The 15,772-nt window shown below is 37.9% G+C and overlaps 1 protein-coding gene across 3 annotated transcripts in view; it reads left to right on the forward strand.

Annotated features, from left to right (window-relative positions):
* VPS13C (vacuolar protein sorting 13 homolog C) overlaps positions 1 to 15,772 on the forward strand; it is a 157,411-nt gene that overhangs the window by 56,669 nt on the left and 84,970 nt on the right. For all 3 annotated transcript variants that reach the window (XM_059714788.1, XM_059714787.1, XM_006275348.4), the window contains exons 23-33: positions 656 to 785; positions 1,197 to 1,275; positions 2,062 to 2,204; positions 2,734 to 2,887; positions 3,883 to 3,959; positions 4,087 to 4,146; positions 7,003 to 7,162; positions 8,067 to 8,183; positions 10,283 to 10,386; positions 12,950 to 13,117; positions 14,487 to 14,791. In XM_059714788.1, the coding sequence (XP_059570771.1) occupies positions 656 to 785; positions 1,197 to 1,275; positions 2,062 to 2,204; positions 2,734 to 2,887; positions 3,883 to 3,959; positions 4,087 to 4,146; positions 7,003 to 7,162; positions 8,067 to 8,183; positions 10,283 to 10,386; positions 12,950 to 13,117; positions 14,487 to 14,791 (1,497 nt within the window). The remainder of the gene's footprint in view (positions 1 to 655; positions 786 to 1,196; positions 1,276 to 2,061; positions 2,205 to 2,733; positions 2,888 to 3,882; positions 3,960 to 4,086; positions 4,147 to 7,002; positions 7,163 to 8,066; positions 8,184 to 10,282; positions 10,387 to 12,949; positions 13,118 to 14,486; positions 14,792 to 15,772) is intronic.

The following is a 15,772-nucleotide window of genomic DNA, read 5'->3' on the forward strand; positions in this document are numbered from 1 at the left end:
TGGGATACTCCTGGATAGTCTCCTGCTGCAAATACCACTTTCACATATCTGTTACACAGTACAAACTTCTCTGCTTTTCTGAGTAAAACATACAAACCTTGTGGCAGTGGAATGTGTTTAAATGCACAAGTAGTCTGGAATATGCTGGTTTTGTATGTTTATTCATAATTGATTTCCACACCCCCACTCCAAAGCTAAGGTCAGCAGCACTCAGCTCTGGATTTCTGTACTGAGGAGGTGCACCCGGGTCTTGGGACAAAGGTTGTCCTACATACCTCTTTGTCATCCATACTGAAAGGCCAAAGGAAATGCATTTGACTAGGATGTTTGTGGTGAGAGAGTGGGAAAGTGGTTCTGATTAGAAAAATTTTGGAGGGCTAATCTTCCTCTGTCAAACAAGTAAAATGAAGAAATGAGCTATTACTACATCTATATAGCATAAAATACCTGTTTGTTTTTTTTTAAAACATATTACCATTAATTTTGAAGGCCTTCCAAAACGCTTAACACAGATGATATCTTTAAACTCTTGTTCTTAAAAAGTTAATCAAGTGTTTTAAAATAATTGAGGTACCTGCTGAAAAGCCGCTTGTGTTCAATGCTTAACTTCAGTCCCATTAAAATCTCTCTTCGTAATAATTGTATTTCTTTTCAGATTCAAAGTGTCAGGAGGACTTCCTTTGGTTCATGTGAGACTCTCTGATCAAAAGATCAAGATGGTTATTGATCTCGTTGATAGCATTCCATTGCCTCAGAAGTCAGCCTTGTCACTTCCAAGCACTAAGGTAAACTACTTAGAGCTAAAAGATGACAGTGGTGAACACTGAGGTTTGAGCACATTGAACTGGATGAAAGAAGATATTTGCAGATAACACAAGCTTGTAGGCTATATGGGAGAAAGTGGGAAGGAAAAGGAAGGGCAGACACTATCATATTCAGGTGGACTACTTTAGCTCTTGTCATCATGATGTGTAAGAACAGGTGAATGTATATCATTAACCATATTGAAGGAAGGTGAGAAACCTTTTTTGTCATGTCCTAACTTGGAAATGCAAGTTAATTTGACTACGTTCACTGTTCCAAGATGGTATGTTAGAAGTGAGGTGGATCTCTTAATGAGAACATTAAATAACATAAGGAAGGCTTATGAAGTTCAAATAGATCAGTGTCTCTGGTTGACAATCTTTTGTTTGTAGGCTCGTGCTATCCCCATTATTCTAGATGGAAGAAAAGGTTTGCTTGAGTCATCACTATTGTTAGATGCAGCAGAGTCAGGTAAGAAATTTTGATACCAGCCTCTAAATTTGTAAGATTTGAGGTAATGGAAGCAGTTATTTAGTTGTTGCTGATTTCTGAAAGGACTGTAGTAGAAATTTTAAATTCATGAGTATCTAGAAATTTCAAAACTGAGGTTTTATTGAGATTTGCTGGTAGCGAGCATGGGTACTAAGCTTGTCAACTTTAAACAACAGTAGAACCCAGATACTTCTCAGGGTTAGGTTTCTTATCCACCCTGTGAAGATGAACATCTGCGAACTAAATGGGAGTAGCTGAGGCATTCCAGCAGTCTGCTGTCACGTGTATTTCAAAGGGTATGACTGCCCAATCAAGGATGAGCTCCAGCTGAGTGTGGAAATGGTGCCCTCCTGAAGGAAAAACCACAACCAACTGGCTTCTCGGATCAAATAAAGCAGGTTGTGAAATGCACACACCTAGGTTTTATGATAACCATTTGTTTCTTCTGATCAGTTCATAGTATAAAAGCTATTTACAAATAAGTTTTTCTACTTTCAAGTCCAGAAATATATGAATAAATATATCAAGAGGTGAGTTCTCAATCATTTCACAACTGGGTTAATTTACACTTTTTCACTTGCAATTAGCATACCAAGAAAATAACTTCAGAGAATGTCAAGAGGCAAATGACTGGTACAGACCAGACCATGTCAAGAGACAAAGTACAATTGACTGTTATAGATCAGTATGTTGCTTTATGGTATAGTGTTTTCTTCCTTTATTTTGTATGTAGATATTTCTTTTCTTGTACTTCTGTTTTAATAGACTCTGAAGAAGAATATTTTGATGTTGAAGATGGCTCCAAACCAATTGAAAGTGCTTTAATTAAAGGAGATGGAAAAAAAGATGAGCCTGAGGCTGTTAAAGAAGAGCTGACAGATCTTCAACTAAAGTTTGAAATTAAAGAGGCAAGTGCTTTAATTTTTCTTTAAATTTGTATTAATCCTGATTTGTCTAGAGAAAATTAAAAAAGTAGTTTATGTATGGTCTAGTCTGATAGTAGTGTGTGGTGGTGTTCATTATTCTGTATTTTTACATGCAGTACTTCTACCACTTGGTAAATGGCACCTTTTTACCTCAGTGCTGTATGTAGTTCAGCAGAATTCCAAAGTGGAGGATAATGTTGCAATGGAGAAAATTTTTGTTTTTCTTGGGCAGGGGTGGGGGGTTGGTAACTGAAGCATTTGACCTTCTTTAAATTTCTGAAGGGAAAAATGGGTCTATTCTTTCTGCTTTAGGTAGTTTAGATTAGAGCAGTCCTCTCTTCCTTTTCAGACTCTGGTGCAATAATGCTATTTCTTAAAGCAAATAAGACCGCAAAGGTAGCTGGAGCTTCATTTTCCCTTCCTGATTTTGGAGGAAATAGAACATTAGATGTGAACAAATACTATTTGATAAGATGTCTTATTAGTAATTGTGGAATTCTTCCTTATTTAGGTAATTTTAGAACTTACCAGACAGCAGAAAATAGAAGAAACTGTACTTCTATTTAACATAATGCATCTTGGAACAGAAACCACAGTCAGAACATACAGCTTAACAGCTGTTTCTTATTTGAAGAAAATCAGCTTGGATTGCTACGAAAATGGAGGTAATGAAAATGATAAAACAAAGAGTAGTAAAATACTGTCTGCTTAATAGCTATAATGATAATGTTTGAACCATAATAACTATTGTCATCTAGAGAAGTGCAATTTTTTTTTGATTAGTTAAGTTTGAGGCTTAGTCTTGCCTCTTTTTTTTATGGCTGCGGTTTTGTGGGCACAGAAAACTACAGTTTTCTACATGTAACTCTGGATGTGGTTTATGCCATTTAGACACCTGTGTTATTTTTATCAGCTTATCTGGTAATCATGTCATTTAATGTTGCCTCAGTTGTAGGTAACATTACCTGTCTTCTGAATCTGTCCCTTAACATCAGACATGGACACAGATCTTAGGAAAATTAGTCACTTCACTTAGTCATGCATAGGAGCCTGAACTAATATTTGTGCACAGTGATATAGAGAGAGAAAATCCATTCTTGATACTTATATTCAAAGATTTGTGTTTTTTAGTTCTTATTTGAAATGGGTACATTGGAGGAGGGTGTAGCTGGGTTGACTGTGTGTGTGTGTGTGTGTGTGTGTGTGTGTGTGTGTGTACCTCTCCAAAACCTGTGCAACACAAACCAAAACAAAATAAACTCTGAGGGTGTGTTCACTAGCTAGGTGAACCTCTATTTACAGTTGAACATCTATTCATTTATCACTTTAAGAAACTGAACAATTAAACTTATACTGAAAAGTGTCTATCATGTTTCTTCTGAGTCGAACACATTTATTACTTGTTTATTTAAATCTAGTGTTTGTTCTTGAAATGAGGTTCTTTTAATGGAAGCGAGTGTCAGTATGAAGTCATAAAAGGACCCAATGGTGACATTTTTCATTGTTTGCTTAAAGAATCAACTAAACACAGACACTAGTTCTTGGACATTGGAGCACCCCTCTGTCAGAACCATGATTTTGGAGACCTAATGGTTTGAAAAAAGGGCTTCAGTATTGTAAAAGCTGTATTTTCAGTATGCTCCTATTTGGCATGTTACAGGTAAAAAACAGCCTCTTCATCTGATTAGCTCTTCAGATCAACCTGGCCTAGACCTTCTAAAAGTGGAGTACATCAAGGTATGAGCTTCAAGCTCGAGATGCATTCTGTTCAAAATGCAGTTTGTATAAGAGCAAACATTTTGTTGAAGTTACTGTCTCCATAATTAGACACTTATACCATGCTGTCATATTTATTTCCTTTCAGGCTGATATAACTGGTCCAGATTTTCAGACAACTTTTGATAACACTGAACAAACAATTTGGGTAAGTTGATTTGAATTACCCTTTACTTAGTTTGATTTGCAAGCTCTTCCTGATGAATGCTAAGGAGTGGCATGTATTAAGTTTCCTGAGCTGAGTGGAACCAAGTGGTTTAGCATGAGGTAGATTTCAGCCTAAGTTTTTAAAAAGGCACTTTCTTCCCAGTAAAGTTAAGGTCATGGAGCCTGGTAGGTACCGTGTACTGTTATTTTCAGTAGGCATTACATTGACTACAGGAATACAAGTCTTACTTATTCCTTGCTACACAACTGAGGACCCCATCAGGTGCAGAGATTCTCAGTCCTGGCTGCCTATATGGCACAGCCAGGACAGAGAGCCCCGTTAGGTGTGAGACTCTTAGTCTCGGCTGCATGTGGTCCCTGCAGCTGGGAGCCCCCTCTGCAAAGGGGTTCTCAGTAGAGGTGTGCAAAGTGGGCTCTATTTGATTCAGATTCGGCCCGAATCGGGGATAGCGATTTGATTTGTTGATTCAGATTGCTGTCCCCATTTTCGATTTGGCCGAATCTGAAGATTCAATACCGATTCAGAGAATCAGTGATTGGGACATAGACACAACTTTAAACGTTTTTTCTACATGCTTTGAAGTACCAGGTGCAGCTTGCAATGCTGGGGCGCATGGAGCATCCCACAGGAGTGTGGGGCGGGTGGGCCCTCCACATGCTCAGTGGTGAACCCGGAAGTGGATCAGAAGTATTTTGGGTCCGCTTCTGGGTTTTTGCCAGGGAGTACGTTGGGGGCCTCCCCCCTTGTGCCTCCCCAGCTTGGTGATTGTCTGCAGGGGGAGTCCTGGTAGCCCCCCCTGTAGGCACCAGTCACTGAGTTGGGGGGGAGGGGCAGTACCCTGTGTGCTTCCCAGTGGACCAGAAGTGCTTCTGGTCCACTTCTGGGTGTGCTGCTGAGCGTGCTGGGGAGCCCCCCATGCTCCTGTAGGATTCTCCATGCGCCCCAGCAAAAAAGCGATTCGGAGGGTTCTGATTTTGATTCGGATTCAGAGAGGGCCAAATCTCCACTGAATCGAATCGGGGACTGAAGCTGCGCGCAGCCCTAGTGCTCAGGCATGGGAGCCTGTCTTGCTGACTCAGTGAGACTCCAGGTTCAGGGTTGTCCTACACCAGCAATGAGGCATGATTGGAGCTAATGCTCAGTCCCACAATTGTGCCTCCTGCCATGCATGTGTGGCATGGCAGGAGGCACACTTGCGTGGATCATGCATTAGATACAGTTGTGCCTTTATCTGCATGTGTAGAGGAGGCCTGAGATAACGTGGCCTAAAACAGGAAATCCAAGTTGGGCTTTTCCGTGATGTTGACTGTATTAATGAAGTATGCGTCTTACGGAGAATGCTACTGTTGAAGCATTTTTTGTTATAGGCAGATATTACGCTTACATGGTTTGTATTATTTTGATAGTTACTTTAGATGAATTTGTCTTCTGTGGATTGTAAGATGTTAAAATCATTAATAGCTTTGCGAATCCTTCACATAATTAAGATTTTAGTGTTACAGCTTCACAGGCCTTAATATGAGATTGGTCATAACTTAACTAACCTTACCACAGTCAACTTAAAGGGCAATTCCTTGATTACCTTTCATTCCTTCCATCATTAAATTGGAAAAAGAGGTTAATGTTAGGAAATAGGGTAGAAAAGTAAATGTTTTGCCCTTTTCCTAAACATGAATTGGAGCCAGAGATTGATGTTGGCTGTTGAACAAAACTCAGATTTGAAATTTGAGGATTGTGTAAATTACTTATTGATCTCAAGAAATCACATTTAATGGAAACAATGTTTGGAAGGGTAGACAGTGATTTAAGATAATGAGTTGCAGAAGAAAACGAGTCAAGTGCAAATCAAACTCGCACATTTTTAATGATTAAACATCTCCATTTTGAACTCTGGTTGATCCAATTCATGCAAATTCTAAGCACTAGAAAATGTTTAGGTTGTACTCTTATTTCAGAAGCCTGAAATGCTCCAAAGTGCTTATTGTACTTGATGCAGATTCACATACAGAACTTTGGAGGAAGGTGGCTGAGAAAAAAATCGTATTGTTCTTGCACATTCTGCTACTTTCCCACCTAATTTTAATAAGTCTTTTCTAGACATTTGTCTGAGATTCGTTTGGGACTAACATAAATTTTTGAATCTGTGCAAGGGGTTGGACTAAATGAACTTCAGGGTGCCTTCCAGCTCTATGATTCTTCATGGAGTTGGTTTCTTCATGGTAAACTGACTGTTTTATTTCTGGAAAATGGTTATTGATGCAACAGTCACTTTTCAGTATCTGATTAAAAAATAATTTGATAGGTATACAAGGTTCTTTGGGTAAATGTGATATCTTCTATTAGACCAACTAAATAGTTGGAAAACTTGTTCTTTGCAAGCTTTTGGGCACAAATACCCCTCTTCAGACATCTGACAGGTGTGGCATTTGAGTGATAAAGTGCAGGGCGTCACTTGAAGTTGCCTGAGGCTTAAATTGGGCACAGAAGGGACATATGCAGAGAGTAAGGTTTTTGGGTGATATGTTAGATGCCTCTCCGTGCCCAAGAGAGAGTAGATACCCGTCACTTCAACATCCCAATTACCTAGTTGGACCTTCTCTGTGGGATCAGTGTAGGATAAGGCTTGTTCTATGCATTGCCCTTTGTGGATTGGAAAAGAGTTTGTCCATTACTGCTAGTTTGGGTGAACTATGTAATTTTGGAGTTGCGGCATTCTTGAGAAGGTACTTGAAATTGATTTGTCCAGATCACATCAGACCATTTAGTAACATGAACTATAGATTAACCTGTTCTGATTTGCCTTTTTATAATATGGAATCTTTTGATTTTTAATAGGTGGTCTTTTCGTCATTAAACCTTCTGCTCCATACACAAGCGCTTCTCTCTGCTCTCAACTTTCTAACAGATGTTGCTTCAAGCAGGCAGCATTCTAGTGATGAAGGACTGTCACAGACGCAAGGGCAAAAGCAACGCGAATATGTTAGCTTGAAGAAAGGTATAGGCTACAGTGTACAGTGTTGGCATCAGTACCAAATTTATTGACTTGCATCATCGAACTGCAGTCTTTGCAAGCCACTGAGACAACCATTTCTCTCATCTTTGCATTAATACTAGAGAATTCAATACTTCAGGGCTGAGGGTCAAATTGCGCTGTCCCTATTTCTGTGACTGTTTCCACCCCAGCAGTGTAAAGCGAGTCCAGGGTTAGAAATTGCCTCTGCTTGATGTTTCTTTTATCTCCATTTTAACAACATGGGCATTTTTTGTGTGCTGTGGTATGTGGTACCCGATGCTTTAACTAGTGAGCTGCGCTAACTAAAAGCTCCCACATGTCACATGCATCAGCGTTGCCATGCATCCCTGTGCTAAAAAATGGTGGTGGGGCACTTTGACCTGAAGCTCATTGTGTGTGTTTCATTTCAGAGCGGCGCACTACTATTTTTTTCAGTGTGGAGATACATGGTGATGCTCATGCATGTGATGTGGAAGGTAGCTGGAGTGCATCAATTTCTGTGCTCCAGCAGACCCAATTAACTCAATTTCCATTACATTGGAACAGGCTCCATTCATGTGTATAGGAGCCCAGAATTCCTAAGCTTTGCTTGGAAAAACCACAGTGGTGTTTGCTAATCTGACTGGGTGGAATATTCCTTGCTTTCTCAAATCTGGCAGTCTGTTTAACTCTGGCCATGTGATCAAGACCCATCACCTAGGCACCTGAGAGTTTGGTACCTTTGGAAGCACTAGCATATTTTGAATCGCATGCAATTTTCCAGTGCTTCAAAGAAGGGGGTGGGGAAGAAACAGAAGCCAAATAATACATTTAAGGGGTGGAGGAGGGCTAAATACTTAAGCATATAAAGAAAAGCTGCACTATTAACTACTTTCTTTTTTGCTAGCGACCCAAACCTCCAAGGATAAGGACATTTTTCACTTCAAGCTTTTTGCCAAGCTGGGTGCCTTTTGCGTAAACGTTTGTGATGAGAATAAAAACATTGCTGAAATAAAAATACAAGGTAATGGCTCCCTTACCTCACAAAAAATTCCTGCTTTTGTTAAAGAATTGATGAAAAAACTGCTAGTCATTTAATAGATTATAAAGAATATCTTTAACTTTCCTATGAAGAATGGCCATTATTTTCTTCCTTTTTGTAAGACCCAGTTCTTAGGACCACAAATTCACCCCTCTCTCTCATTCTTATAACCTTCAATAGCATTTCATCCTTTGGCCAGAGTAACTATCTTTGCCAGTATCTTTCAGGTTATGCAATTAGTTGGATATCTTTTAGACTCTGTTTAGTATAAGCATAACTATTTTATATAGAGTCTTAGACTTGCTAGACATTGGGTGCATCTACAAGTGCAATTAACATGATGCAAGCTCCAGAGCAGTTTGAGCCGGAGTAAATTGCTCCTGGGCGCAGCATTTACATGTGCACCCACAACAGCAGCATTTTGAGTCGGGATGAAGCAGGCCTCAGGCTGACTGAGCTGACGAGGTGCACTTTATGCCAGATTATTGACTATTTTACATGTGCATTTCAGCAAAGTAAATCACTCCACTATAAGATAGTACTGCTGGGATAGTACTGTCTCACAGTGGAGTTGATTTAGTTTACTGAGCTCTAATAATGGTGCATATGTAGAAGGTGACACTTTACTACAAAGTAGACTAATTGGCTCTGGAATAAAGTGCACATGTAGATGTACCCACTGTCATGTAAAGATTTTCTACAAAACAACCATTACAGTAGTGACCTTGTATTGATAGGAACATTATGCAGTCATATACAACTACATTTTTTTTAAAAAATAGGGTAGTAGCATATTGTAGACAGCTTCCTCATTGTGTTACTTCTAGTTACTTAATTTAGCTGTGTGAAACCAGTAACTTCGATAAGTATAAAAGGTTAAAATTGGGGGAGAGGGAAAAAAAAAGATTTAACTCTCTTATAGGCAACTGAACTTTGCATATTTAATTAGCACCCAAATATGTATATTCATGTTCTGTTTTCCTGGAAGTCTTCCTTTTAGTTGGAACTTCTCGTATTTCTGATTAGCTGTCAGTAATTTAAGGGTGCAAACAGATGTCACACTTGTGCCTCCATAAACGTTTTTATGGCAGCACAAGTTGCAAGCAAACAGATGTCCCCACCCCTTGTCATTCTCCAGTTGCCCAAAAATGTTTGTGTGAGCAAACCTAATCAAGGTTGATGACATTTTTATAAGGGAGAACATCTGTTCACTTACTGAGTGCTCTGGGAATTCCTCCTGCAGTTTGTCTGCTGTCCCTCTCAACTCAGGTTGCATGTTTGAAGGCTCCCCTTCTTGAAGATCCATGGCCTGGGAATCCCCCACAAGGGATGCCTGGGGCATGGCACCCAGGGCTGTTGCTCTGAGAACTGGGCCCCTTGAAGCCCCAGCAGTCTCAAGAGCCCCAGCCCTGTAGGACTGTAAGACAAGTGAAGTCTAATTCTAATGATCAGGTGGATCAGATGATGCCACAACAAAATGTCTGTCTGCCTACCCTAACAGATGAGGGACCTTTTATTTCAGTCTGACTGTTATCACAGAATAGAGCAAAGGGGATTACTAATGGCTTGCTTCCTAGCAAATATCCAGCAATTAGTAATGAATGGTTATAAATGGCATACTAACAACTGAATATATTCACCAGGCTAGATGCAAATACTTTCACCCCAGTTTATCCATTTTTAAAATTTATTTTATTTTTCTTTTTTTAAAGAAATGCCATGGCATTTGGCATTTGAAGAAGTATAAATAGTTACCTCTTCCAGTTAGATTTCAGTGGTGATATAGTTTGGATATAAAACAGCATTTTTATGCCAAATTTTTTTTTGTTTTTTTTAATTGTCTGCTTTCTCAAAAGGGGTTGCAGGATGCAAATGTCTTTCTATCTCAAAATTACTTACTTTGTTACATTTTAATAGCTGAAGTCACCCTTGAGGAAAATAGGGGTAATAATGTTACAGAAGGTAAATTCTGTTATCTCTTCTAAGAGCTCCCAAAATTCCAGTCCCTTCTATTTTCAAACTACCAGACTACAATACTTCCCAAGTAGCTTGAATGGTAAATTCATATAAATCTGTTGCAGGTCTTGACTCGTCTCTCTTCCTTCAGCCAAGTAATACTGTCTTTTTTGCCCGGCTTAAAGACATAATTGTCACAGATGTTGATTCAAGAACTATTCATAAAAAGGTATAATTCCTGGTAACAGATTTTTGTATGGTTTTATTTCTTTATTTGTATTTTGTGTAAAGTGTACAGAATCAAGTGAAAATAGTTAGAAAAAGCAAGTGAAACACTTGCAACTAGGCTTGGTAGAACTCAGTTTTTTAAAGTAACTTTTATGCATAATTTCAATATTTATTTTTAAGAATTAATTTAGATTTTTATCAATTAAATTTTTCAAGATTGCTTGAAGTGAGGTGTGGGGGTAGACAATTTATTAATGACCTTATCTTATTTATTATTATTATAGTGCAGTTTAATTCCCTGCTATGACAAATATAACTACTGTAGGACTGCTGGCCGCTGAGCATCAGAGCTGCTATAAGTCCCAGCTCCAGCTGCCTGTAGCTCCCTCATTTTCTTGTCACTTCCTCTTCCTTTGTTCTCAGTCCCCTGGGGTTTCTGTGAGTTGCAGTCCAAACTACAAGCAGCATGGTTCTGTAGAACTGTTCTCCCTGCCTTCATGTACTCCATCAGGCATCATTTTTCTTGCATCCCCTTTCTGTGTATTTCAGTTAACGATGGACATATTTTTGTTGGCCTGCAAGCGAAGTGAAATCAACATTAGAGTTTACCTATTTTTTACTTATGTATTTTTATTTTTTTTATTTATTTTTAATTGAATCCTGGCAAACCTAATTATAATGGGTAAATAAACTCATACAACTTAAGTGTAAAAAGATGGCTGCAACACCCTTTGAAATGTAAGCTAAGTACTTGAGTAAAAAGGTGCTTTCTGCTGTTTTAAATGTGCATGTATTTACTTACTGTAAATTATAACAAATAAATACCCACAGATGATTCCAGGGAACTAATAATAATCAATTTTGTACTGAATAAAAATTCTCAGTTGAATAGCAAGCATAGACCAGAGGCAAGGACCAATAGGCAGATAATATAGTATAGATTCTTATTTTAAAATCTGATTTCTAGAACCAGGTTTGGAATATTGCATGTGATGCATATACCTGATTTCAAATAAGTGAATATCACGAGCATGTTGAAAAAGAGGTTTGTAGTATTAAATCACCCTCTAAATTTCCATGTAGTAGGAAACATGAGAACAAAGCGAATGGTTTTTTGGCTTACAAATGGGAGCATTTAATGAAATACAGGAAGCGTTAGGTTGTCTTAGTCTTTCTACACATTTACTTGTTAGTATTGGATCAAATTATTGCAGTTATGACCTACTGACAACAGTTCTAGTTTTCAAATTGAAGATTTAAAATCAATTCATTGTAAGTAATACAAATAGTCTCTCAGAGAAATGAAGTTTTTTACGATTTTGCATAAAGATCTATAAATAAAGTTTATACGACAGCAGGAATGCGCATCAAGGACTTGAAACTCAAGTCAAGAAGTTTGCAGTAATAAATTCTAGCTATCTTTTTATTGTTTTTACTGAGAGTAGGGGTGTGGTTAGGCATTAAACTTGTAGGAGCAGTTAAATAATTTACATAAACATAACTTTTTGCATTTCTGAACTAATAATACATTTTCATAAATTAAGCAAGAAAAGGCAATAAATAAGCAAAAAGGGGAAAAAAATCAGGTGTTATTGATTGCATCAGTTGCTTAATGTTGGTTATATTTTGCTCAATAGAGAATGTATATGTATTAAAAGATAAAATTACTTCCTGGTTTTGTACCTAAAGAATGAGAATTTGGTCATGTGAAAGTCCTTTTCAGTACCAGATTAATGAAGCCTGGGATTCAGGAGACTGGAAAATAGAGGAATCATGCATGGAATTGGGTGTAGGGATCATATTTTGCATGCAGCTGTCAGCCTTGTGCTACATGCATAGATTTAAAAAAAAAAAAAAAAAAGGTTGTACATGGATTGCAGAAAATATGGAATAATAATAAATAACTTGCATCTCTCAAGTTACTATCAAACTGGCAAGGCATTCCTTATTGAGTTGTGTTCATGCCAGGTTGTGGCATTTAAACAAACAGTGTACAATTTTTCCATGATTGTACATCTGAAATGTTTTAAAGAAATGCTTTCAATTTTTTAACCTTAATTTTGAGGAATTTCTAATTGAACAACTGATCGTATTATATACCTGGAAACGTACTTTATTTGAATAAAGGCTCTTCAGTTTTGGTTAGATTATGAAAAATGTCAATAGACTTCAGAATGGACACTCTTAGCTTGGCTTGACTTCATTATTTGAAACAGTTGTTGATTGCATTCATATGCTAAAGTCATGTATTCATTAAAGAAGCTATATAGCTTTTGCAAGGATTTGGACTACTACAAACTTCTGGCTATAAAGATAAATTTGAGAATTGATTAGATATTTGAAAAATGTGTACAACTACTTAAGCCACAAATAAATGTAGAAAGAGTATTCTTTTGGTACTTAACACTTTGGACTCCTCATATTCAGTTTACTTGCTTTCCTTCATAAGCCTCCAGCAGACTGCTGTTTTTTCTTAAAACAAAAAAAAAACAAAACAAAAAAAAAAGTTAATAACTTTATTTTCTACTAGAATGATGGTTTCAAATACTGTAAATCTCTTTCAGGCTGTCTCTATTGTAGGAGATGAAGTTTTCAGTTTCAACTTGTCATTATATCCATATGCTACTAAGAAAGAAGCCTATGTTGATATGTCCAAAGTAGATGGTATTATCTCTCTGAAAGTAGGCTGCATCCAGATAGTTTATCTTCATAAATTTCTCACATCGCTTCTGGTAAGATTTGCTGTTTGTTTATGCTACATGGCTAAATTAGCCTTCTTTGTGTACATCCTCTTCATACAAGCCACTGAAAACTTGGTGTCCATTACAGAAGAATAGACTTGATTCTTACTATATACCAGTAGGAATTTGAATGATTGAAGCATTTCTATTAATTTCTGCTTGCTTAAATTTCAAAAGATAATACTGATTTTTATGAGAGTTTGAATTCCTGTTTACTAGGAGAAACACTTGCTGTTTGTGTACTGCCTCAGTTACTGTGTAGAACTAGAAATCAGCACAAACATACAGAAACCAGCATTAAAAATGTTCTCAATTGTCACAGTTGGTTGTTACTCTTCTCATGACCTACAATTCATGAGACCTAATTTTCCTCCTTTTTATTCCTAAGTCCTATGAAGTATTTATTTTATAGGTATTTGCAACTTACGCTTCCATTTCATACAAAGCTTTTATAAAGTAAGTACTTGTACCTAGTAGACAGGACTCAAACTTTTAAGTAGGATTTATAGCACACACCTGTGCTTCATGTTTCAAAACTGTATCTGACATTTTGGCTACTTACACAGAAGAAAGAGTTAAGAATGTTGTAGAACTGTGTTTGAAGGCACTACTGCTGAATGATTAAAGAATTAAATTGGCCAGGAGTTCCACTTGCTTACACACCACACTCCTTTCTGTGTTGTAGTGATTTCTGAAGGGTACATAGGCATTTTAAAGTATTCATGTTCTGTTTTAACTAAAGCACCGCATGATGACCTTTAAAAACAAACAGACAAACCAAAAAACCCCCAAAGCCCACCAAGAAACAAAATACTAGTTTAAATTAACTCCTGGTATTTTTAATGCTGAATGCCCCAAGAAGATGAAAGTTATTAGTTTGTTTTTTTTATACTTTAGGTCTGAGCTAGGATTTTTCAAGTCTTCCAAAGATGTTTTAATAGTCAGCTTGCAATTGAATAAATGAGAATTTAGTAGTCCAAATTGATTAAATGCCTTTGAAATCATATCCCTCAACTCCATTCATAGTTGAAAGATCAGTTTCCACAGTTGAACTATATTGTGGAATATTGTAGTGGATGTTCTTCTTTGTAGGGCCTTAAAAAGGCAGAGAGGGAGAAGGGAAAAAATTCACACCTCTAAGAAGTAAATGACAGCATAATTACAGACCAAATATAAATTCAGTTATGTCCAATAATATAAAATTCCAGTTGGTACCTTTTTGCCTGCCTGACAGAGGTTATCTCCTTTCTCTTCAAATGTTTTCTTGATGTAGGATAAGTAAGGCCAGAAAACGTAGCCGTTCTTTATTCTTGACTGCTAACAGCTTTGTTTTTCCCTTTTCTCTCTTTTTGATTTGTAGAACTTCCTGAGCAATTTCCAAACAGCAAAGGAGGCACTGAGTGCTGCTACAGTCCACGCTGCAGAAAAGGCTGCAACCAGTGTGAAAGGCCTGGCTCAGAGGAGTTTCCGCCTTTCAGTGGACATTGATTTAAAAGCTCCAGTTATAGTCATACCTCAGTCTTCAGTGTCCCATAATGCTATAGTAGTAGACCTTGGTTTGATCAGAGTACAAAACAAGTTTAACTTGGTATCTGTGGAAGATGCTTTACTCCCTCCAGTTGTTGATGAAATGTATGTGCAGTTCACAAAGCTCAAGGTGTCTCGGTACGTTTTGCTACATTAAGGTTTAACAGAACAGTCAACAGTTTATCTAAGCGTCTAAGCACTTTGTGGCACTACATGAAAATGTGTTGCTGTGTGGGCCTAAAGGAATTCCAGTCCCTTGCCTGGAGTGCTAGGGTCACCTCCAAAGGCAAGCTCTCCAGTCAGGGGTGTAATTGGGAGCTGCTTCTTCTATCCCTCTGACCCTGAGGGAGCTTGGGATTGAGGGTAGGATGTCAATGATTGTGGTAGCAGGGGCAAAAAACTGTTTTCCTTGCCCCTGCCAAGCTCATCTTGTGCTGCAGCCAAAGCCCAGCTCTTGCTAGGGGACTTTGTGGTGGCAGGAACGCCCCTGCTCCTTTTCCCCCTCCTGCCAGACCTAGGATTACTCAGGTGACCAAAGGACCACATGCCCTGCAGGTTCTCTGACAGCCTGCTGCTGGAGGCTATCAGGGAGGGAAACATCCACTCTCCATTCCTCCCTCCCTGCTGAGGAGGGTGGAGAGGAAGAACAGGATTGGGATGCTGGGGATCCTAGAGATCCCTATTGTCCTATAGTGCTATATATAACTATACATTTTAGGCCCTACTAAGAAGATTGTCTAATCCGAAAATACCTTGAAAGCATTTTTGTAGTGCTACAAACAGCTTAAAGGGCTGTATGTTCCCTTTTTATATCACTACAAAGATGTATATATTTAATTCTACAGATAAGGTACCTTTCCATGGCCTAATTTGCTTCCCAAAGGTTATATGACTTGACTTCTCTGATTTAAGAATTGTGTGTGATGGAACCAAATATTAGTCAGTCTTACATGCACCTTTCAAATTAAGTTACCTTTCATCTTGAAACTCATTTAAATACAGATGTTGACTGTATAGAAACGTATTTGCATTTTCCTAATTCTTTTTATTTTCCTTAGCAAATTGTGTATATTCTTGGGGATTTTTAAATATTAAAACATGTCATTATAGTTCGGTTTC

Source organism: Alligator mississippiensis, chromosome 11 (genome assembly GCF_030867095.1).
Source record: "Alligator mississippiensis isolate rAllMis1 chromosome 11, rAllMis1, whole genome shotgun sequence".
Classification (NCBI taxonomy): domain Eukaryota; kingdom Metazoa; phylum Chordata; order Crocodylia; family Alligatoridae; genus Alligator; species Alligator mississippiensis.